General features: G+C 47.9%; 4 protein-coding genes across 4 annotated transcripts; 2 read left to right on the forward strand and 2 right to left on the reverse strand.

The window, feature by feature from the left end:
* Positions 1 to 302: 302 nt before the first annotated feature.
* Positions 303 to 4,866, reverse strand: LOC128272014 (nuclear hormone receptor HR96). The gene is made up of 5 exons (XM_053009722.1): positions 3,784 to 4,866; positions 2,791 to 3,693; positions 1,919 to 2,128; positions 1,631 to 1,843; positions 303 to 1,534 (listed from the first exon to the last, which is right to left on the reverse strand). The coding sequence occupies exons 1-5, from the start codon at positions 4,864 to 4,866 to the stop codon at positions 1,334 to 1,336; spliced, it is 2,610 nt and encodes an 869-aa protein (XP_052865682.1). The 3' UTR covers positions 303 to 1,333.
* Positions 4,867 to 5,422: 556 nt separating this feature from the next.
* On the forward strand, positions 5,423 to 6,684 carry LOC128270115 (pre-mRNA-splicing factor ISY1 homolog). Its single transcript, XM_053007520.1, has 4 exons — positions 5,423 to 5,488; positions 5,609 to 5,631; positions 5,699 to 5,859; positions 5,936 to 6,684. Exons 1-4 carry the CDS (start codon positions 5,423 to 5,425, stop codon positions 6,568 to 6,570), a joined length of 885 nt encoding a protein of 294 aa, XP_052863480.1. The 3' UTR covers positions 6,571 to 6,684.
* On the reverse strand, positions 6,644 to 8,820 carry LOC128271534 (protein phosphatase 1 regulatory subunit 21). Its single transcript, XM_053009107.1, has 6 exons — positions 8,529 to 8,820; positions 7,850 to 8,350; positions 7,460 to 7,761; positions 7,254 to 7,392; positions 7,072 to 7,179; positions 6,644 to 6,998 (listed from the first exon to the last, which is right to left on the reverse strand). Exons 1-6 carry the CDS (start codon positions 8,580 to 8,582, stop codon positions 6,909 to 6,911), a joined length of 1,194 nt encoding a protein of 397 aa, XP_052865067.1. The 5' UTR covers positions 8,583 to 8,820; the 3' UTR covers positions 6,644 to 6,908.
* A 361-nt stretch (positions 8,821 to 9,181) lies between these two features.
* Positions 9,182 to 13,006, forward strand: LOC128271519 (ADP-ribosylation factor-like protein 8). The gene is made up of 4 exons (XM_053009087.1): positions 9,182 to 9,677; positions 10,322 to 10,476; positions 10,561 to 10,722; positions 10,980 to 13,006. Exons 1-4 carry the CDS (start codon positions 9,555 to 9,557, stop codon positions 11,098 to 11,100), a joined length of 561 nt encoding a protein of 186 aa, XP_052865047.1. The 5' UTR covers positions 9,182 to 9,554; the 3' UTR covers positions 11,101 to 13,006.
* The last annotated feature ends 7,361 nt before the right edge of the window (positions 13,007 to 20,367 follow it).

Raw genomic sequence — 20,367 nt, forward strand, 5'->3', positions numbered from 1 at the left:
TTTGATGACCGGTAGCGGCACAATTGCCTGGGGATTAGTATTGTTTTGGTGAAACACCATGCACCTCCATCGAATGGTTCGATGGAGTCGCGTGGTGATTCAACCAATTCAATTTAAATCACTATATTGCGCTACTGGTATCAAACAGAACATCCTAACAGCACGGATATCATCGAATAGGAAGGCTTTGTTTTGCAAAGTGGACATTTTCCCGGTTACCAAAAAAACAAACAAGTGTTGGATTGGTTTTTGTGAGATGCACATTATCATCAATAATTTATTTGTTCGCATACCTTTTTAGATACACAATGATGTAAATAAAAATTTATACTACCAGTTAATAACAAACAGTAAAAGCTTTTAACAGTAGAAACAAAAAAATACCTAACCTACTTAACGGCTAAAGCATTGCATAGGAAAGAGAACGAAATTAGACGACGGTGCGTCTGCTCGTTTCTATATTCGTAATTTGAACTTTTGTCTGTTTTGGTTGGTTGTCTCCAGTGATGCATCTGTTTTGCGACTCGTACTAACCTAAGCGTATCACGTTACTTTAGTCATACGAACTCCATTTCGTTCGTGCCGCATGCTGTCTTTATTTTGCTAGTTTTCTCTTTTTCGTTTCAAAGCTCGCCCCAAGTCCATTCCCTAACAATGTACATTCGCTGTAAGAGCAAAGGCATCACAATACGCTGTAAGGCAAGGTTGATAATATTTGATATCACTTCTTTCGTTTACCTGTATATTACTTTCTCACAGTCTACAGAGAGAAAGCGAATGTTCTTTGACTTTAACCTTAACGTACAAAGTTTGATAGTATTTCTTAACGCATTTTTTTGTTCCAAATTAGTTGTAGCTATTAGCGATTTACTTCGTTTAGTAGTTTGATTCTCAACATGAATGCAGAAAATTTGCTTTTCTAATGTCTAATGTATCATACGAAACGGAACTTATGTAAACGAGGTACGCGAGCACTGAAAGAGTGTTTTGGTTACTGCCAAATAAAACAGGATTGCAACTGAGTAATGATATAAATTATTTGTCCAGTGCCACCAGTAAAGGTTGATAAATTGTCATGAACCTATCAAAGCAGCATGAGTAACATCAGCCAGTAATACCCTTCCAATAGAAATCGGAATAACGGAAACGGATCTTAATTCTAAGGAGAAATGCGTGTAGGAACCAAATATTCGTAATACCGGTCATCCGAGACAATCTAATGCTCGTGTGTCTAACAAAATACAGTTAAAGAGCCTCCACTTTAAGCTTTGGGCTAACCTATTCCAATAACCAGCGATAAATTACCGTCAAAACGGCAATCAATTTAGCGTTTTCAATGCACTTTTAAATCGAATATTTCTCGCAAAAGCGGCTCCACCTCGGACGGGTTAACGTTGAGGTAAACACTGATGATTTCATCGTTCAAACGATGAAGCTCAGATATTTTTTGCATTAACTTAAGAAACACCGACCGTGCTTCACAACCGGGATAGATGCTTTCCAGGTAACGGCGTAGAAGATAGTAGTAGGAGTTCTAAGAAGCGAAAAAGAAAAGCAAGATCGATCAGTATCCTGTGGTGAGTTATTTGCTATAAGTTGTAACTGGCTATACGAAGCCTTTCCGTCGTACCTGTTCAAGTTTGATTACATCCGAGTGTATGGTTTTGGGACGAGCGGGCGAGAACAGAGTAATGGCACACATGATCAGTATGATGTTTTCATCGGAGCGCCACTTTTTGTCGAACGTCCGAATGAAACGCTCGTGCTCCTGGTAAACGTTTCCTTTGGCAAGCTTCAGCACATCGGCCCTAATGTTGGACATTTCTTCCTGGCTGTGAGGAATCTGAAATTAAAATGTAAACATCAAACAAAAGCGGCCACAGCAGTGAGACTTATTCGATCCGAGGGCGGCACGTACCTTCCACGTTGCCCTATCACAATCGTACTGCATGGCAGATCGCAGGATCATCATCTCCGTGCAGCCGCCCTTCAGTAGTGCCAACTGATCCTCTTGGCACATGTTCTTGAAGGCGCTGATCTTTTTCGACATCTTTATTAACCGCCGAATGGCAATGGCCGTCAGGTTGATCACCTTCAGTAGCTGCGGGTCCTGTTGCGGTTGGTTGCTCTGCAAGAAGAAACCGAAACATGGACGATAATAATCAACTGCCCAATACCGTGCGTTGTCGCGTGAGTAAGGGTTAATCCCAACACAGCAACAAAAAGCAATGACTAGCGCTTATCCCTCGGCACATGTCGGCGAGCGAAAGCAACAAAATACCTCCGCTGATACAGAACGACCTCCGTTATCTCAGAGCAAAAGAAAACCGCAATCGTAGGACGTTTCAGTGCAAAGAAATAACAAAAATCAAGCCTTCCCATTAAAAAGCAACTACAAACCGCCCATCGATTTTAAGTACATTTTGGGTGCACCGGAGGAACAGGTGTGTTGCTGGTAATCACTCGCCTGGCCGTCATTATCACCTGGCGTTACAGAGCGCAAAGAACAGTCTCCGTCCGCAGCTAATCAATGGCAGTGTACCCGTAATCTGCAGGAGATTTGTCGCCAGATAAGACAAATACTGCAATAAAACCAGTTGAGGCATCCAATTGAGGGCCTTATAAAAATGTTAAGAAAGCTGGGTAAATATCCACAGATTGGTTGCATTCCCAACCGTCTGCATGTTCGATACTGCTCAAGGGCAAAACCCTTCTTTTCTACGATCGCATAAAACAAAATGTCAAAAAATTTAACTTTCTGCAAAAATGAAGCCATTCAATGTACGTTACCTTAATCCTGCAGTCATCCGAGATGAGCGACGCAAGATCCTCGTCGACGGGAGCATAGAGCGCTTTATTGGCCACAATCAGCTCGTTCAGTTTGGCTCTTTCAGCATCGTTTAGCTCGATACTATTGTTCCCAAGCACCGTTCCATGGTGATGGTGCGACGGTGCCTGCTGTCCCGCACTACCGGCCCCAATTGGAGCACTATTGTAGCCCTCGTACTCCAGCTTGATGGCTTGCATCAGCACCGATTCCAGTGTGTTTGCCGTGATCGGTTTCGCTTCGATGTCTTGAAAGATGTCCAAATCGTCCGTCGGTGGCCCGACGATCGCGGCGGCCGTCGACAGATCGTGCCCGAACGTGGTGGATGCAAACATGACGTCGGCTATATCGGCTGAGCAACTCGAAGGCGACGTGGACTGACCGTGACCATGGTGGTGAGGGTGGTTGGCTCCAGCCAAAGTCGTGCTCGAAAGCAACGGATCGAGCATCGATTGGTACGATGGTTCGTAGTTCGACGTGGACGAAGGGGACGCGGCCGCACTGATCGGTGCAACCGCATCCAGAGCCACCGATTCTTGCATCAACGAACGAATCATTTGATGTTGCTCTGAAGGGCCATCCGCAGCTTCCAGTGCGTCCGGGGCCAGCGTCCGCTGATTCGGCTGTTGCGGTTGCTGCAGCGGAACTGCCGACGGCTCCTCGTCATCCTTCTGAGATGTATCGGCCGCCTCTTTGATCGTTTTCACAATGTCCGAGTGACTCATCATCTTGTTGATCATCTGGAGCGCCTCGGCCGGTGATGACATGAACTTGTTCATGATTTGCAGCGCGTCTTCCGGTTGCTGCATTAGCTGTTGCATAAATGTCAAAACGTCGGCCGGCGAACTGACTATCTTCCCAATCACCTATAGGTCAGGTCCCGTCACCAATAGTATTCATTAAAAAATTCTAACATCCTGCGAATTCTAAGGATAAGAGGAAAATGAAATAATCACCTGCAATGCATCGGTCGGAGATGACATAAACTGTGCAAAAACAGTTAACGAATTGAAAGGAGAGTTCATGATGAGGCTGATTATCTGAAGTGCATCGCCAGGTGCGACTATAAAGTGGCTTATCAGCTTCAGCGCGTCGCACTGCGAATGGATGATCTTCGACATGATAAAAACCGCGTCGCGAGGACTCTTCATTAGCGAGGCAATCGTTTGGCTGGCGCGCGTCGGATAGTTGACGATGCGATTGACAATATCTTCCGCGCTCGAGTCGATCGTAACCGGCGCTAGGGAAGCGTCATCCCAAGCGGCCATTTGTGAGCTGCTGCCATTCGATCGTGAAGCCGTCCCCACGGTTCCATTCGCAGGTGTCGGTTGCTGCAACGATGCAACTGCAGCCGTCAGCAGTTCTGTCTCGGACGAGAGGGAACTGTTCGGATTGTAGACCGACGAACCGGGAGTGGTGATTAGTTCCGCTGGTGAAGGCACGCGATGGAACCCGTTGGCCGTGCCATTCGAGACAAGCGAATGGTTAGAGGAATTCGAGGGGTCAACCGAACCGAGACCGTTCGACTGACCAGGATCCGTCGGGCAGTACTCGGAGGACGATGAATTGTTCCAGCATTCCACGGCATCGAAGAATTTCAGAGATTTCTCTCGCTTAAGCTTAACCGGAACCCCGTTACTGGTCTCCGTGTCAACGCCTGTCGGACCCGCTTCGGACGCCCCTTCCGGCTGTGCGTCACTAAGCCTCTTTTTGGCACGATTCTGTTCGATTTTCTTCCTCTTCAGCACCTTGTCCTCTTCCGACATGATGTACTCCTTTCGCATGCCGATCCGAAAGCACTTCACTAGTCGACACTTTTGACAAAAGCGGCGCGTTATGATCGTGATGTCACACTTTTCATTAAACGGGCACGAAAACTTTTTCGTCGATAGTGCATTGCGCCGAAAAAACGCCTTGCAGCTTTCGCAGGTGATGGCGTTAAAGTTGCAGCCGAGTGCCTTGTCCCCGCAAACGCTGCAAATCTTGCTACTGGCACCGTTCGCGCCCATCACTTCACCGTCCGGAACTGGGTTCTCCATCGTCGGCTCCATCGTTGGCTCCATCGACGTGTTCGCCCTCGCGACACTTAGCGCACTGTCCGCACTGCGAATGTGTGCGATAGGAAACGGGCGGTGACAAGGTTTATCTTCCATTCGCTGCTTATCTTTCGTTCGTTCACAGGTTCTCCGTTCACGCCACGAACGTTGCGATGGCGTAGTCTCCGCCGTCGGTTTCGCCTCCACGAATCCTTCCGCCCGTCATCGGAGCACGGACCGGAAGGGGACAGCATCAAGCACCAGCACCCAGCATCGTTCGGATCAACAAACGTTTCACACAAAACAATGCCACCCCACCCATCTGGGGCTTATCAGCTGATCGATTGCGAGGATTTCCGGCCAAAACACCGTCCGCTGCAAAGGCACTGCCCTGCTGTTTCCCGTTTCGCTCACCGTGGCCCGCCAGGAGTTCCGCCGATTCTCCGGTGGGTGTTGAATTGAAAGTTTAATTTAATTTAAGGCACAACTCCTTCGAGCTGTGCTCTCTGAAAACAGACAACCTCTTGTCAGGTGAAAGAGGATGCGTAATTGTTGTGCAATGGCTGCGAGCAGCACGGAGCAACAACAACTCCGCACGCAGCCACCCTTTCGACAGCTGTCAAACGTTGCGCTTTGTTGACGTTTTCCTTTTTTGCGCTTCCTTGCTCCGCACAAAAATGGTAAGTTGTTTGCATTTTACTCAAAATTCCCCTTTATTAACGATTGTTTTACCTTTTCGCCACAGGCACGAAATGCAGAGAAGGCTATGTGAGTATTGATTACCCAAAATGGAGGTTTGTTGTTTTCCTAACGCATTTTCCGCTTGCTTCCACAGGACGACACTGGCTCGTTGGAGAGCGGCAAAGGAAACGGAGACCGGCAAACAGGAACGCCGGCCTTACCTGGCCTCGGAGTGTACCGATCTGCCACAGTGCGAGAAGTGGCGCCTGGAGATCATTAGGGAGATTTCAAAGAAAGTAGCACAGATACAAAATGGTAAGAGACCTTTCATTTGAACTCACTCAAGAAGGGGGTACCATTTCATGCTTCCGTGTCTCTTCCACTTTCTTAGCCGGTTTGGGCGAGTTCCGCATCCGCGATCTGAACGACGAGATTAACAAGCTACTCCGCGAGAAGCGGCACTGGGAGAACCAAATTTCGGATCTCGGAGGACCCCACTACCGGCGCTATGGCCCACGAATGTTTGACGCCGATGGTCGCGAGGTACCGGGCAACCGTGGGTACAAATACTTCGGTGCCGCCAAAGATTTACCGGGAGTACGAGAACTGTTTGAGCAAGAACCACCGCCACCGCCGAAGAAAACACGTGCCGAACTGATGAAAGACATCGATGCGGATTACTACGGATATCGGGATGATGATGACGGTGTGCTGCTGCCTCTGGAGGAGAAGGCGGAAAAGGCAGCCGTACAGCGAGCGGTGGAAGAGTGGAAGCAGAACAGCACCAAGAGTGCCGAAAGTAACACCGATGCAGTCGAGGACGAACCCGATATTTATGGGTCGGATGCGTACATTACACGTGACGCCGAGAAGGAAGTGCGAGACGATCCGATGGGGCTACTGGGACCACGGTTTACTGCACACGTTCCCGTGCCAAGCCAACAGGACATCGAAGCCGCCTTGCTGAAAAAACGGAAGCTGGAACTAATGAAAAAGTATGGCATCGATGACGATGAGCAAATGTGAATCACTAAGTAAGGAATGATGTAAATAGATTAAATTTTGTGTCGCATAACGCAAAACACCCGTTTAATCGTTTTCTAACAAATACAGACGGAAACTTCTTTTATAAGAATTTATTACACATTCAGTTAATGTTTCGTTTTTTTCGAGACGTTGTCACGTCTCGTTTCGCAATTGCAGCCGCTGGCCACGATCCTTCCAGCACCGAAGGAAATGAATGATATTCACATCTCACATGGGGGTTGCTACGACCCAAACAGACCACGATGGCTATTGATGCCTTCCGACCGGTCGTTAACGAACGAATGCATAGAACCTGCCAACGGTCTGTCGTGCGTAGATTACTTGGCCTTTGCTAGCTGATCACTTAAACTTATCACTTGCTCCGTCAACACAGTGATCTGTTCCTCGTAGTTGAGACGTGTCCGGGACTACGAGAGATAGAGAAAAACGATTGTTTACAAACCGGTTGCGGATTGGCCGTGGTAAGCTTTAGGGGCATACAAGCTCATCTTCGATGATACGGTAACGACGTTCCTCCTCTCGACTGGCTTCCTCCCGTTCCTTAAGCCTATTTTTGGAAACCTCCAAATGGATCTGCAGTCTTTGACACTGTGAAGGATCAAATGTACTAAATCTGTGTACGGCCCAGCGTGGATGATGGTAGCGCATTTCGGATAGTTTACCTCGAGGAAATGCGAAGCCAGTTTCGATTCCGCCCGGCATTTGTCATGAAACAATTCCTCTGCGCTTTTCGTAAAACACTCGATCAACTTTTGTTCGCGCGTCTGCACTTCACTTTGCTGCTGATTATCCTCCAGCGTTCTGCAACGGAAAAAGGACAGAAGGGCGCTCAGGGTAAGTCTTCTTATGTTGCGATAGACGGGCATACCGGTTGCTTCCATCGTTGGCATTTGACGCAATCATTTCGTCCTTTTGTTCCACCTTCAAGGGCGCTGTTTTCATGTGACTAGAGGTTTCAATCTTCAGCAGCTCGTACTGCGCCCGCCAGTGGGTGAGTTCCTTTTCAAGAAACACTATTCGATCGTCATGACTGGCGGCGGAAGTGTTATTGTTGGTACCAGGATTGCCATTGTTCGCCGTTGGCTGGTTTGCACTATTCGAGCTGACGGTGAAATGGTTATAGTGGTTTTCCATGTCCGTCGTCACGCTGAGACCATCCTCGCTACCGATCTGTTTGTGTGTGAGAGAGAAAAAGAAAGTAAAAATAGTCTCTAATCACCGTAAAAGCGAAGCGGGCCGTGCGTGCACGGTTACTGACCGTGCTGGCCGCCTCGGAAGCTTTCGATTCCAGCTCCGAATTGCGTACGGTCAGCAACTCGAGCTCTTTACGCAGCTTTTGCTCCACAACCGCCTGTTGCTGCAGTTCGCGGTTCAGTCCCTCGATGCGATTTTGCAACTGCTTCACCTCGGCCGCCCTGTCTTCGACCGTGTTTGAAAGCTGGGCATTCTCGAGGATTTTCTTCTGAAGCTCTTCCGCGACCACGCCAGCATCCGCGCCCGGCACCGTAATACTATCGTTGCTTGGAGATTTCGTTTTGGACGCCTTACCGCCCGAGCCTTTCTTCAGCTCCTGCTCGAGGTTTTCCTGTAGCGCTGCAACGCGCCGCTCTAGTTGCTTGTTACGGAATCCTAAACTGTCCACCTCCTGCTCCGATTTTCGCAGGGTGGCCTCCCGGGTGCGTAACGATTCCCGGAGCGATGAGTTTTTCGTTTGCTCCTCGAGCACGGCTCGCTTCAGCACACTCGCTTGGGCTCGAAGCTGGTACAGACGAGAGAGGAAACATTAAAGTCGGTACCCCTTGATACGCCCTGGGTGCGCCAATCATTTGCAACCATCAAAAACACGCCCCTCGCAACCACCCATTGCCGTGATGTTGTGAACCCTTACTTCTGCATCCTACGAACATGCGTCCCCACAAACATGAGTCGTGACTTACTTTTGAGTATTCGGTGGCAAGTTTCTGGTACTTGTTGGAATTTTCGGCTTCCATTTCGTGGTGGCTTTCTAGACGGTTGACCAATTTGCTAGTGTGGTACCATCAACAAGAACCTTCCAACATGCAGCGAGATCGACCGTTTAGAACATCCATTCAATTAGCTAACGATTCCGTTCAGCATTCCGCCAACGAGCCACAGAAGAGGGCAATTTTCTTTTACAGACACAACAACCTGAGACTGGAAATGCCACTGTTTAACATCGGCTCGGTTCAACAAATATTGGCCTTTCGTTGTGCGGAAGATTGCGATTTTTTTTCCATTGTCTGATGTCAACGAGAAAGAAAACATTTGGCAGAAATGAGAGAAAGAGACAGGAACCCAACTGACAGATCGGCGAAGCTGAAATATTTCAAAGGATAAACAAATCGGAAAATCGGACCGGATCGGACTTTATTTTGCAATTTGGTATAAAACATTTTTCCTATTTATTTATCAATGTATCCAAAAAGAGTAATACCGTTTTAGCCTTCCATCTAAGCAAAACGACAAAAGACACATCCTTCGCGCAGAATTGTATCGTTTTCCTGTCAAAGTAAACGAAATCTCAGCAGCCGTCAGCTGCGTGGCTTCATCTTTCACAAGGATTCGCAGTGATGGTGCAAAAGCAAGCTCGCGACGATACATATTTGTTGGGACGGAGCAATTTTGGGACGGGCCAGTGTTTCGGGCAGGGAAACCCACCCCCACGGGCGTAGGTGTACTTTTCGTGAGAAAAACTCGTCGACCCGCCGTATGTTTTGACGCCAACCGCCCGAAAGTGGCCCCGAGTGTGTCGAGTGATTGGCGAAGTGTTTGTTGTGTCGGGGAACGTCCATTGCATTATCGCCGTCCGGCCGCGAGCGGCCAGAAATAAGAAAAAGAGAATAAACAATTTCGTTGTACCGTGACTGCGAATCGGACGAAAGGGGTGAAAGTGCGAGTGTTGTGATTTTCTTCGAACGAACGAACGAACCGAACCGTGCACAATGTTGGCCCTCATAAATCGCATTCTGGACTGGTTCAAAAGCCTATTCTGGAAGGAGGAGATGGAGCTGACGCTGGTCGGGCTGCAGTACTCCGGCAAGACGACCTTTGTCAACGTAATCGCCGTAAGTGTCCCCCTGGTAGCGCTGCAATTGTCTGCTGCGTTTCCTGCGCTTAACAATGCTCAGTAACAGCTCGTTATCAATTCCAATGGCCGCAATGGTGTCACTACCGTACGCCATCGGCGATGACTCACGGGCGACTTCTCGTTTGGTGGGTGTTACCAGCATTATTTTCGCCACGAAACTGTTGCTTTCGGTCGTAGCGCACCTTCGAAACCCGCTGCCGCAAACGGGAAAAAGTGCCGTCTGGCGATAGACGTCACATTCGGTTATCGATTTATTTTTCCGTGCTACTGCACGCGGTGTCTCCGTTCGAACCCGAATGACGGCCATCGCCGGTCCGACGACAAACTCCTTACACAATGTGGTCCAAGCAGGTCGGTTATCGGGGATGTCCACGACACTGCGTTGTTTATGGCGATGGCTTGCTGCGATGATGCTGCTGCCATCACAATTCTCCGTGGACTGTTTGCCGACGCCGCTTTCTGCAAATATTTTCACAAACATGTTTTCTTTTTGGTGATTACCGCGCGTTCGACGAACTTTGTGCTCGGATCTTATCATTATGTGATTGCGACCTATCGCTTATTCCGTCACACTCATTCTTACCTATATACGATATTCTCTCAATCGCCCCAACCCAACAGTCAGGACAGTTTTGCGAGGACATGATTCCGACGGTCGGGTTCAACATGCGCAAGGTGACCAAGGGCAACGTCACCATCAAGGTGTGGGACATCGGCGGTCAGCCACGGTTCCGCTCGATGTGGGAACGGTACTGTCGGGGCGTGAATGCGATCGTGTAAGTGAGAAGACCCATTTTCCCAACGGGTAATCATACTGGTACTGGGCCGTCGTTATCATTTGATTTCTTTTTCTCTTTTAGCTATATGGTCGATGCGGCGGATTTGGATAAAATGGAAGCGTCACGAAACGAACTGCACTCACTGCTCGATAAGCCCCAGCTGGCCGGTATACCGGTGCTAGTGCTAGGCAACAAGCGTGATATCCCCGGTGCACTAGACGAAACTGGATTGATTGAACGAATGTGAGTGTGTTTGTATTCTTCTCTTACGATAGCTTCGGCTTGTTTGTCCAAAGAGTTTGTTTTAGTTACATTTGGTTACGACAAAATAATGATCATTGTCGGAAACGTTAGTTCCTTAAATGGGCAGCATTCATTTTGTCATTGGCATTGTCATGTTGGTTAAAATCTTTTTTCATCAAGAAAGGATCAATTATTTTCCTAAATGTGCCAAACCAATCCCTAAGTAAAGGAAACTAATTCTGTGGTTTCGTTTTCAGGAATCTTTCTAGCATACAGGATCGGGAGATCTGTTGTTATAGTATTTCGTGCAAAGAGAAAGACAATATCGACATCACGTTGCAGTGGCTGATTGCCCACTCGAAGAGCCAAAGCCGTTAGAAGCTGGCAAAGCGACCACCAATCAGGTTAACAGTGTACCCAGCGAGTGGTGCATTGCGAGCGTGCTGGTAAGTTACCGGTGGGCATTGAAACGAAATGCGTTGAATGCAACAAAACCGAATAGGAACAGTAAATCTCATAATTGAACCATGGTGTGGCGCATGCCTTAGTAAACCCAAGCTAAAGTAGTCTGGCGCTGAAGCCAAATCGATGAGTGAATGTGGCAAAATGGCATGTGCGTTAACAGAAAAAATTACTACAAATCAGCATCCATATTCGCGTGCCGAACCGTGCAGCCGGTAAGTGCTTTTTTCCTTCACTTCCTAACCCGCGCTCAGGGCAAAGTGTCGTTCTTGTCGCTGTGTGTCTGTGTGGAAACATAATGGTGAAGGAGAAAAAGAGTATGGAAAGAACGGCACCACTTTACGTAAACATTAAGTTAACCCGTAAATGTCACGGCAGGAAACAGATAGTAACGTCCTTCTTGGTTCAAAGCGGTTTAGAATTGAAACCCATCCAAGGAAAGCACCGCCCTTTACAAGCTAAAGTTGATCACTTTTACAATAGACCGCAAACACACGGATCCCAAAATAAACACAATGCGAAAGCAATTAACGAAACGTGATTGTTGAGAAACGAGTCCGTTTCCGTACACTGCTGGTACTCCCGCGCTAAGAGCAAAGGTTAGACGTAAAGCAACACTTGTAGCTGCATCGAGGAATAGTCTCCGGACTAGCATAAAGAGCGCCATCGGTAGCAGTTGTGAAATCATGGTTATTGTTGCAAGCAAATTCCAAATGCGGTCTATCACAAAAGACAGTCGGTCTTACTGTGGTGCTTTGCTGTGAACTTTGTTTTGTACTCGTCGATAAGTTCCATAAGAGTTAGCAACACTGCTTCGTCGAATGGGACACCGGAATGTCGCAAATAACCAAATGAAGGCGAGAGACCCGTAAGGAATCGAATTGTTCCACGTGCTAGGGCATAAGAAAAGGTTACACTAACTTGTTATATTGGATTAATTAGCCGCGTACGTAAAATGTTTGGGTTTCAGTAGTAGTTCAACATATAAATATCCACAATGTTAATGAATGGTTGGTACGCTGTGTGTTAAGAAAGCGGGTCCGAGAGGGTCTCGTGGAAAAAAGGAAGAATGAGCGCTAACTGGGTGAATGTGATAAGCAGCGAAAGTGATTTTTTCTTCTTTTTAATAGACCAAACCTTTCGACAAATATCTTTAATCAAAAACCTTCTACCACATTCTGCTCCAAGTCAAACAATTAGACGCAACTGCGAAGGGAGCAAAGTAATTCATGTTTGTTTCGCGTTTTCTGTTTTAATCTAATTGATGTTATTTTGAATGTTCTACTTTTATCTCGCTTTTTATTGCAAGCTCATACAGGAAATGCTCCAGATGAATCAATCAGTTTGTGTTATTTTCTAAGAGTTAAGTTCTTCTCCTAAGCAGAGAGGACAGATTTGAGCGCGGTCCTTGACTGTACGCTTGCAAATCTCCACTAACTGTCCCACTAGTATCTGTGCCACGATTTATCACAGCAGGATGATTACCGAGAAAAAGGTTATTCTGATGTCAGTTTCGCAAGCGAATGTTGCAATATCCTTCATAAATTTGGAAATGAATTATCCATTAAAATTATCAAAAATATAACGAAAATGAAAAAGGCTAGCTGGGGTTAGTAGTAGCGATGGAAGTATGAAAGAAAAGCTACGCCAGAGTAGACCGATCGCACGGATCGAATCGGACAAAATAGAACGGTAAAAGCTTGTGGAATAAGAATTTACAAAAAATCAACTACTGATACCAATAACTGCAGCAACTAGAAATTGAACTGTATATATTGACAATGCATATTATTATAACGCAAAATGAAACATTAAAGAATAAAAAAAAAATAAAAAAGTAAAATCGAACACAAACTAATTGTTCAAAGGCTTGGTCGAATTTCTCGACAAAAAAAACTAATCGGAATGATAGTAATGGGAAAAAAAATCCGTTTGGATTCTTCGATGCCATCAATCAACGATTGGATCGACGGAGAAAATACCGTTCATCTGCCGTGTGTGTAGCATTCTAATCATGAGGTGCAAAGCTCAAGCGCAATCTGCTGGCGATATATCTATCGCCTGCCATCATACTACATCCGGCGTATGATTTTTATCATCCACATTCGCGTGCCGGACAGAACGTTTCATTATTCTGGCTCAACAAATTGTGGGATTACATGAGTTTTTGGTTCTGCTGTGATCCGCCTTCTTCGTGGTTCACGATGCCTCGTCCCGCTATCGCCAGCGCGCACTGATCATTGTAATCGGCCACGAAGGTGCGAGATCGTCTTGAACCGATGGTCGTTCAGTACACGGTTGAGCCTGCGAAGAGCGCCGGCGTTGCCGGAAGATCATCCTCCTAGTGCGAGTCCGTGCGAGTGATTGATAGGCGATCGATGACGGGGCACATTTAATTGGATCAATTTTATGCTCGATTGTACGGATTTGATTAATAACAAATGTTTAGATGTCCGATTTATCCCGCACCTTTCGCTGGCTGGGCTGGCCAAATAAATGGCAGGATGGAAAACCATCACGACGAGCGTGACGGTCGTCCTGCATTGGAGCGATGAAAGCTGTGTTGATGATCATCCCATGATTACCGATTTTGAACGTAGTTCTAAGCGTAAATGGTGTGAATGACATTCATGAGACTTTTCCCCTTTACAGCTCCATTCTATGGTGTGTGGAGTTATAAATCTATTTTTCTGTTCTAATCGATTTCATTTCGGTTCCAGTTTTAGCGAATGAATAACAAGTGCTTAGTATTGCAAAGTTTGTATTAATGCGTGGCACTGAAACCATTAGCGTTGCTCTCATGTTTCAGCAACAGCGACCATGCAGCCTCTGAACGCCACTTCGTTTACGCCACCAACAGCCAAAGGGTGGGTCTGTGTGTGTGAGAGTTATAAATTGTTAGCGAGACAAATGATTTTCGCCGAAATTTGTCGCTATCGAATTCCACGGACCCCAACACCTTATGGCGAACGGGAATAACGTCTCGTGCTATGTTCTCAATCTCACCTACAACCAACCAAGCAACACACCCTCGGGCCCCATGGAATGTTTCGCAAAGTTCCCCTGAGGATGGTGGTTCTCCCGGCGGTAGGTTTGGGTGTGTCCGCTTCCCGCGCGTTGTCGTTCCGACGCCACGCCACGGGTTTTCAATAATGAATTTCAATTACAGAAATTTGACAAACGTTTATTATGCACATTTTTTATCCGCACATCCGATCGCGCTCCGGAGGATCAAAGATCGCCTCTACAGGCTGTGTCTGGCTGGTGTTTTTGTGCTGCTGAAGAAGCCAAACCGGGCCCCTCCTTTCGGAGAAGGTGGGTGGACAGTTGTTGCGATTGTCGTTGGTCGTGGGTTGTTTTTGGGGCGCGAGGATCGAATGCGTTTCCTGTTTTCTTTCGTTCCGTTTCTTAGGCGATGCGTTTTACGAAACCGTTGCCAACATTCGTCAATGTCCTCCATCTTCTTAACGCCTGTTTATTATCCTTCATCATTCCATACCGCACACGCAGTTCTATCGCCTGATCGTCGTTGCCATTGCCACTTGAACGAGTTTCGGTGTTTCCCTTTGCAGAATAACTAAATCATTCGTTTTCTGTAAATATCGCCAAAATGGACTGCAATTGCTATATTGCATGTGTTCATTGTTCGTGATATGATGTTTTGCATCGGATCGTACGAAATCCTAATTATTAAACAACCCATTCCGACGGGTGTGTCACCGGTTAATCGGTGAATGGGGGCCACCACAGACAGCTTGGCAACTTCTTTCACGGACGGTGTTTTTTTCTTCCCCATTTCAGTTCCACTGGTACTGTCGAACGGATGACGGATGTGTTCATGTTTCGCTTCGCTCTATGGACATCGAATTCCAAACTCCACTTGACATCAACACGTCTGCGCGGAGTATGGCCAGTAAAATAGAACTGGGGAAAAAATAATGTATTATGTAAAGGGAAACAACACAGAAAAGTGGGTATAGAATATCGAAACCGAAAGGCTTGTCAACGGGCCCTCTCCAGATCTATGAACACGTCGAGGAAGGTGGCAAAGCATACGGAAAAGGAGTAGGACAAGGCAACTGGCAACGTTTTATGTATTTCGTGGGGCAAGTGGACAACAGGGAACTGCCCAACGCGGTGCTACACTCGCGGGTGCGGTGAGGAAACTAAACACGAAATAGTTCTATAATTGATTAGCTATTCAAATCGCGTCAACTGAAAAGCAATTCGTTTCAGATCTTTTCCACTTTGCTCCTTCGCCGAGCGTTTTGGGAACGCGTCGCGTCTAAATCATGCTGTCTCCGTGCGGACGGGAAAGATTTATTACGCCCCACTCTTCGAAGGCTGGACGTGGTCAGATCGAGGATTTTTGGCCGTTCCGGGAACGGCGGACCACCGTGGTACGGGACGATCGCAGCAATTGGTTATCCATCAGGCTATCGATAAACGGTGCTTTCACTGATAATGGTTCGCGATCGGTTAGTTTGATGACCAATCTGTTTGCTTTCTTGACCGTGACGATTATTATCGGTGAACTATTTGTTTGGGAATTGATTTGTTCTTAAGGATGATCCTCAGAAACCAGTTTTTCTTTTGAATGTGTTCTTGTTTTGAGTTGCTTAGGTTTAGGTTTATATTTTCTAAGGTGTCCTGTTTTGAGTCAGCATTGTGATTGAAAAGCTCTAGAAACCTGTGATCCGCAGCGCACAGTTTTCACACCTAGCGTTGCGTGCCGTAAATTGGTAATAAAACCCGATCGACTTGACACCGCCCGTCGGTCTCGGACGAGGCGTGATTAATGCGGCATGCTTTTGGGCTTCGCCTGTGGTTTCGCGTGGTTGCGCTCTGCACCTTCTTCTAGCGCGGATCGGCTGCATATTCTCACGTGCATTGATAGTAAGAATAATAAATTATCGAAAATATGGTTTGCCCCCGGGAGCAAATTATCATAAAAAACCGATCGTAATAGTAATGAGCACACAGCACGGGCCCGAGCTCTTCCGCCTCCGAGGGTACCTAGAACCGGCAGGATGTTTGGGACGCGGATGCATGCGGCCGCACCCGTTGGGCCGCCACCAGCAGGAAGAAAGTGTTGGCTACCTGTGTTACGCATTGGTAATGTGCCACGGAACGACCTCCACCGAGTCACACATCGACCGCGACCACACACACGGTTTCCGTGTGGCACGGCAGGATGACAGCGTTTTCGTGAGTGGTTCGTATTCCAACCCGGGAAGGCCACGGATGATGGGCCACGGATGATAAATATTTAAAACGAATCACCTTGTGAGTCCGGGTCCGCCTGGAGGAGGTTGCACGTCAAATTGACGATGTGTGTCACATGCGCTATCGACCTCGCCGCTTCGGAATGGCATTATAATTTTACGATCCCCGCCGCCGCGTGGTGATGTGTCCACGCGAAGAAACGAAGCGAATAGGCTATAAATTGACTTAAATGACGTCATTATTGGGTCATAAAATGGAAGCATAAAATGGTTTGGTTCGATCGACTGCGAGAGCGATTAATTTATGGGAATTCGGTAAGGCCGCGGGTTCGATATCGTTATTCTCCCACATCGATTCCGATTGATGGACCACCGATTGGTGGATGTCATAATCAAATATGTACGGTCGTGGTGCCCAAAATGAGACACATTTCCGTGTGGCCGTGTGACTCATTCGGGCAGATAATTACGTCAGCTTAGGAGATCGACCGATCGGAGAAATGATCGAGCCGCGTAAAGAACGAAGAGTGAATGCGAGAGCGCGAATCGTGAAGCGGTTAATGGCGGCCCTTCTTGTTGGTGTTCTTATCGAAACACTGGCCCTCCACTGGCCGGGATTGGTGCGATCTGTGCGGAGGGCGAAACAAGTCCAGTGCAAACCGCAACCCGAGGCATTCCCTGTAAGGTTGACATGTGGCCAGTGCAGCAGCGCAACTAGAGGGAGAAGGGAACACGTGTAATGGAAAATGTTGTACCTCGCTTGCTGCTGCCGCCTTTTCGGCGATGGCGGAATTCTTCGGAAACGACAAGGTGTCAGTTCGCCCGCGGTCCCGGTCCAGCCTCTGGCGAGCTGGTGTATAATAATTAATGTCTCCGCTGCATGGGCAACCTTCGCGGGTTTTGCACGGCCAGCCAGAACGTCCGTTGGTTGGTGGAGCCCGGTGCCCGGCTCATGTCCGAATGATGATCGCGAAAGAGATGAGAGATGCTGCATCGGGTGGGAATGGTGCCGTCTCCCGCTATTCGTGATGAGAAGGGCGTCTATTGGCAATCTTCAGCGTTGTTTCAAGTTTGTTCGGGAAACACCGAAGCGTGACTTCTGCAACACGTAACCCGAAGTTTATTATAATAAGGATGAATGGCGCGAAACGACGGAATGAATTTTCTTTGGGCCCAATCTTCAGCATCGCTTAGAGCCCTTGTTTGATATGCCTAATTTAAGTCAAAAGGACCTTAGCTGCAAGTTTCTATGAAAACTTTGCTTCTTTCTCTTACTTTGCCAACAGACCCTTTTCTCGCCATTCATATCGTTAGCGAACCGTTTGTGGCTTAAATTCATTCTTAAATCACCGGAACACGGAAGGCATGCCATAGGAATGGACAATTTGGCATTAGTTCGGTTATTCGGTTCGAAACGGTGACCTAAAAATCCGTCGACAACGGCCCCCGGGAAGGATCGACGAAGGCCGTTTTCTGTGTTTAATTAGTGTACCCCTTTTTATACATTCACGGAAGGGCTCGCAGCGGAAGCTTCCAGGAACTCGTTGCATCCGGCCAAACACTCGTAATCCGCGTCCGAATATCGGCACCCGAGTCCGCGCTACGGTTCGGGATTCGAAGTACGTTTACTTGGAAAGACGGTAAGAACTTGCCTTCGATCTTCGATGCTTTCGTTGGTCTCCGTGTCGATCGCCTTTGACTCGCGTTCCATGGTGATGCTTCATCGAGCCTTCACATCCTCTGTCTGGTGCTGTTTGAAACTGAAAACGAATGCCCCAAGCCGGCAGTGGCTTGCCCACGCCAACGGAGCTCAATTCCGGTGAAATGATTAATATGCAATCAGCGCAATAGTTATGTATGCCTTCGCAACTGAAAGATGTCACGATTCTTGTCGATTTGTGGCCCGCGCCGGGCGGGGGCCGGCTTAACATTAGCCAGGCTTCGGGCGTTCGGTAGCACCCTCGCTGAGCCAAATAACTCGAGCCGAGGCTAATGAATGCCAAACGATCTAGCACGAAAGGACGAGCGAAGAACGAATGTAGCCGGCCTCTCGTTGGGCCTGCTGCCTGCATCTTTGCGTTGCCCTCCGCTCTGGTGCATGGTTTCGGGCGAATTTTAATCCACATGATTAACATCGTCCCCGGCGCGTCTGGTGGTGGTCTTTGTGACAATCCATCGATCAATCCGCTCCAATCCCCGGAGCCACCGGAACACGCTCGCTTCGGGAGGACACAGTTGTTAGTGTGGCGTGCCATTTGCATTGCCACGGCTCGTCAGGATGACTGAGACGAAGTTTGCGTCGGGGTTCCGCCGAAGCTCACGCCTGGCCGGGCCGAGAGGCGGTTGCAATTTTCAAACAATAAAACAAATTTGACAGCCACAGTTTTGGGGGCCTTTTTTTTGTTTGGGTGGCATTCCGGCATGACACCGGTGGGTCCATTGTTACGTCGATCGATCGGACGATTGATGAGGAGAGCTGCCCGGGAACACTGCTCTGCCCACCCACCGGGTAGCCAGAGGTTCGTCGCTTGCAGTCTTTCGTCTTTTCTTCGACGGCACGAAAATCGGACTCCTCGAGTCTCGATCTCGAGTCCAGTGCGTTGACGGATAGCTTCGCACACGCACGCCGGCTGCAAGTGACACGCACGGAAAGTACCGAACCGAGCACCCCACATGCGAACTTTTGTGAGGTCTTCTGAAGAGTTTGCAGTTCTTTTCAGTGAACCCTTTCCATTACTGCCGCCCCATTCCGGGTGGAGCGTCCTGTAAGTGGTCGACCCGATCAATTCCGATCAGGTATGTTGCGCGGGGAGTGAACAAGATCGGCTAGAGAGATGTTAGATATGTCGGTACACCCGAAACCGCATTCGTGCAACGGTTCCCGCACCATTCCCGGCGCCTGCTCCTCGTGTGTGCAGTTTTTCGTGGCGATGATGAAATGGCTGCGCGGACGCTCTCGTGCGCTCACACAAATCTCTTCGGTGCGTCCTCCCCGGTTCCCCGGGCACGATCCGGTTTTCTGGTTCGGCCTTCCTGGAAAACAAGACTAACAGATCGCACTCCCGCGCTCCGGAGGCGACGATATCGAAGGAAATAACGAGCGTTTGTAACGATTGAGGTTTGCTGCCTTTGCTTGGTTCTCCCCCTGGGAAAGAGAGAGAGACAGCGAGAGGCAAGCGAACGAAAACATAAGATCGAACAAGCCTCGGAACCACGTCCAATTCATCTCGACCGATTGCAACCGAAGCCGGCGAAGCTTGGAGACAAACATATTTTTCCGTCCCATTCCGTTTTTTGTTTTACTTTCCGTTGATTTGTTGAGTTACCGAAGTTTTGTGTCAGTTTCTTCGCTGCTTCGAGTGTTACACATTTCGTTATAGAAAAGAGGAAAAAACAAAACACATAAACCCGACCCCAAACGCGCGCTGGGAAACGGTCATCGTGGTCGGGATGAATTATGATCTTCCCCAGACACTGACACCTCGCTGGGACGTGCTGCCAGCTGGGATTCTGGGTTTGGTTTGGCTACCTAATCTTAAATGGTAGCGATCCGTACGATCGCTAACACGGCCAACGGGGGTTGGGTAGAGGGTTTTTGTTTTGTGTTCCCTCCTTAATCCTTCTTGTGTTTTCACGACACTGGGGACCGCTTTACGCGGGTGCGGGACCCAACGACCCGAAGGGCTGAATTTATGTTTTATGAATGAAAAATAGTCACCTCATCAGTCGCTACACCGTTGTCCCAGTTTGGAGTCTTTCTTCAATTTGATTTGTGATATTATTCCGCGTAGACGGATTGAAACGGATTGTTTCAAAGAACTTGTGGCTCCGGGCGGTGGGGTCAGTGTCGAGCGATGTTGTCCGATCAATTATGGTACACAATGTAATGGGAGAATTTTCCGAACATATTTCAGAAGTTTATGAAAAGTGTCAGCCATTGTCGTTAAATCAAACCATT

Source organism: Anopheles cruzii, chromosome 3, assembly GCF_943734635.1.
Source record: "Anopheles cruzii chromosome 3, idAnoCruzAS_RS32_06, whole genome shotgun sequence".
NCBI lineage: Eukaryota > Metazoa > Arthropoda > Insecta > Diptera > Culicidae > Anopheles > Anopheles cruzii.

Bases quoted from the DNA above. Each gene is read 5' to 3' on its own strand.
- LOC128272014 (XM_053009722.1), bottom strand. From the start codon at position 4,866: ATGGAGAACCCAGTTCCGGACGGTGAAGTGATGGGCGCGAACGGTGCC. The intron at 2,129-2,790 runs GTAACGTACATT...TTCTTCTTGCAG, and splicing joins CGGATGACTGCAGGATTAAG to AGCAACCAACCGCAACAGGA. The intron at 1,844-1,918 runs GTACGTGCCGCC...TTTTAATTTCAG, and splicing joins GTGATAGGGCAACGTGGAAG to ATTCCTCACAGCCAGGAAGA.
- LOC128270115 (XM_053007520.1), top strand. From the start codon at position 5,423: ATGGCTGCGAGCAGCACGGAGCAACAACAACTCCGCACGCAGCCACCC. The intron at 5,489-5,608 runs GTTGCGCTTTGT...TTTTCGCCACAG, and splicing joins CCTTTCGACAGCTGTCAAAC to GCACGAAATGCAGAGAAGGC. The intron at 5,860-5,935 runs GTAAGAGACCTT...CCACTTTCTTAG, and splicing joins AGTAGCACAGATACAAAATG to CCGGTTTGGGCGAGTTCCGC.
- LOC128271534 (XM_053009107.1), bottom strand. From the start codon at position 8,582: ATGGAAGCCGAAAATTCCAACAAGTACCAGAAACTTGCCACCGAATAC. The intron at 8,351-8,528 runs GTAAGTCACGAC...CGTCTGTACCAG, and splicing joins TTGCCACCGAATACTCAAAA to CTTCGAGCCCAAGCGAGTGT. The intron at 7,393-7,459 runs GTATGCCCGTCT...TTTCCGTTGCAG, and splicing joins GCCAACGATGGAAGCAACCG to AACGCTGGAGGATAATCAGC.
- LOC128271519 (XM_053009087.1), top strand. From the start codon at position 9,555: ATGTTGGCCCTCATAAATCGCATTCTGGACTGGTTCAAAAGCCTATTC. The intron at 9,678-10,321 runs GTAAGTGTCCCC...CCAACCCAACAG, and splicing joins CCTTTGTCAACGTAATCGCC to TCAGGACAGTTTTGCGAGGA. The intron at 10,477-10,560 runs GTAAGTGAGAAG...TTTCTCTTTTAG, and splicing joins CGGGGCGTGAATGCGATCGT to CTATATGGTCGATGCGGCGG.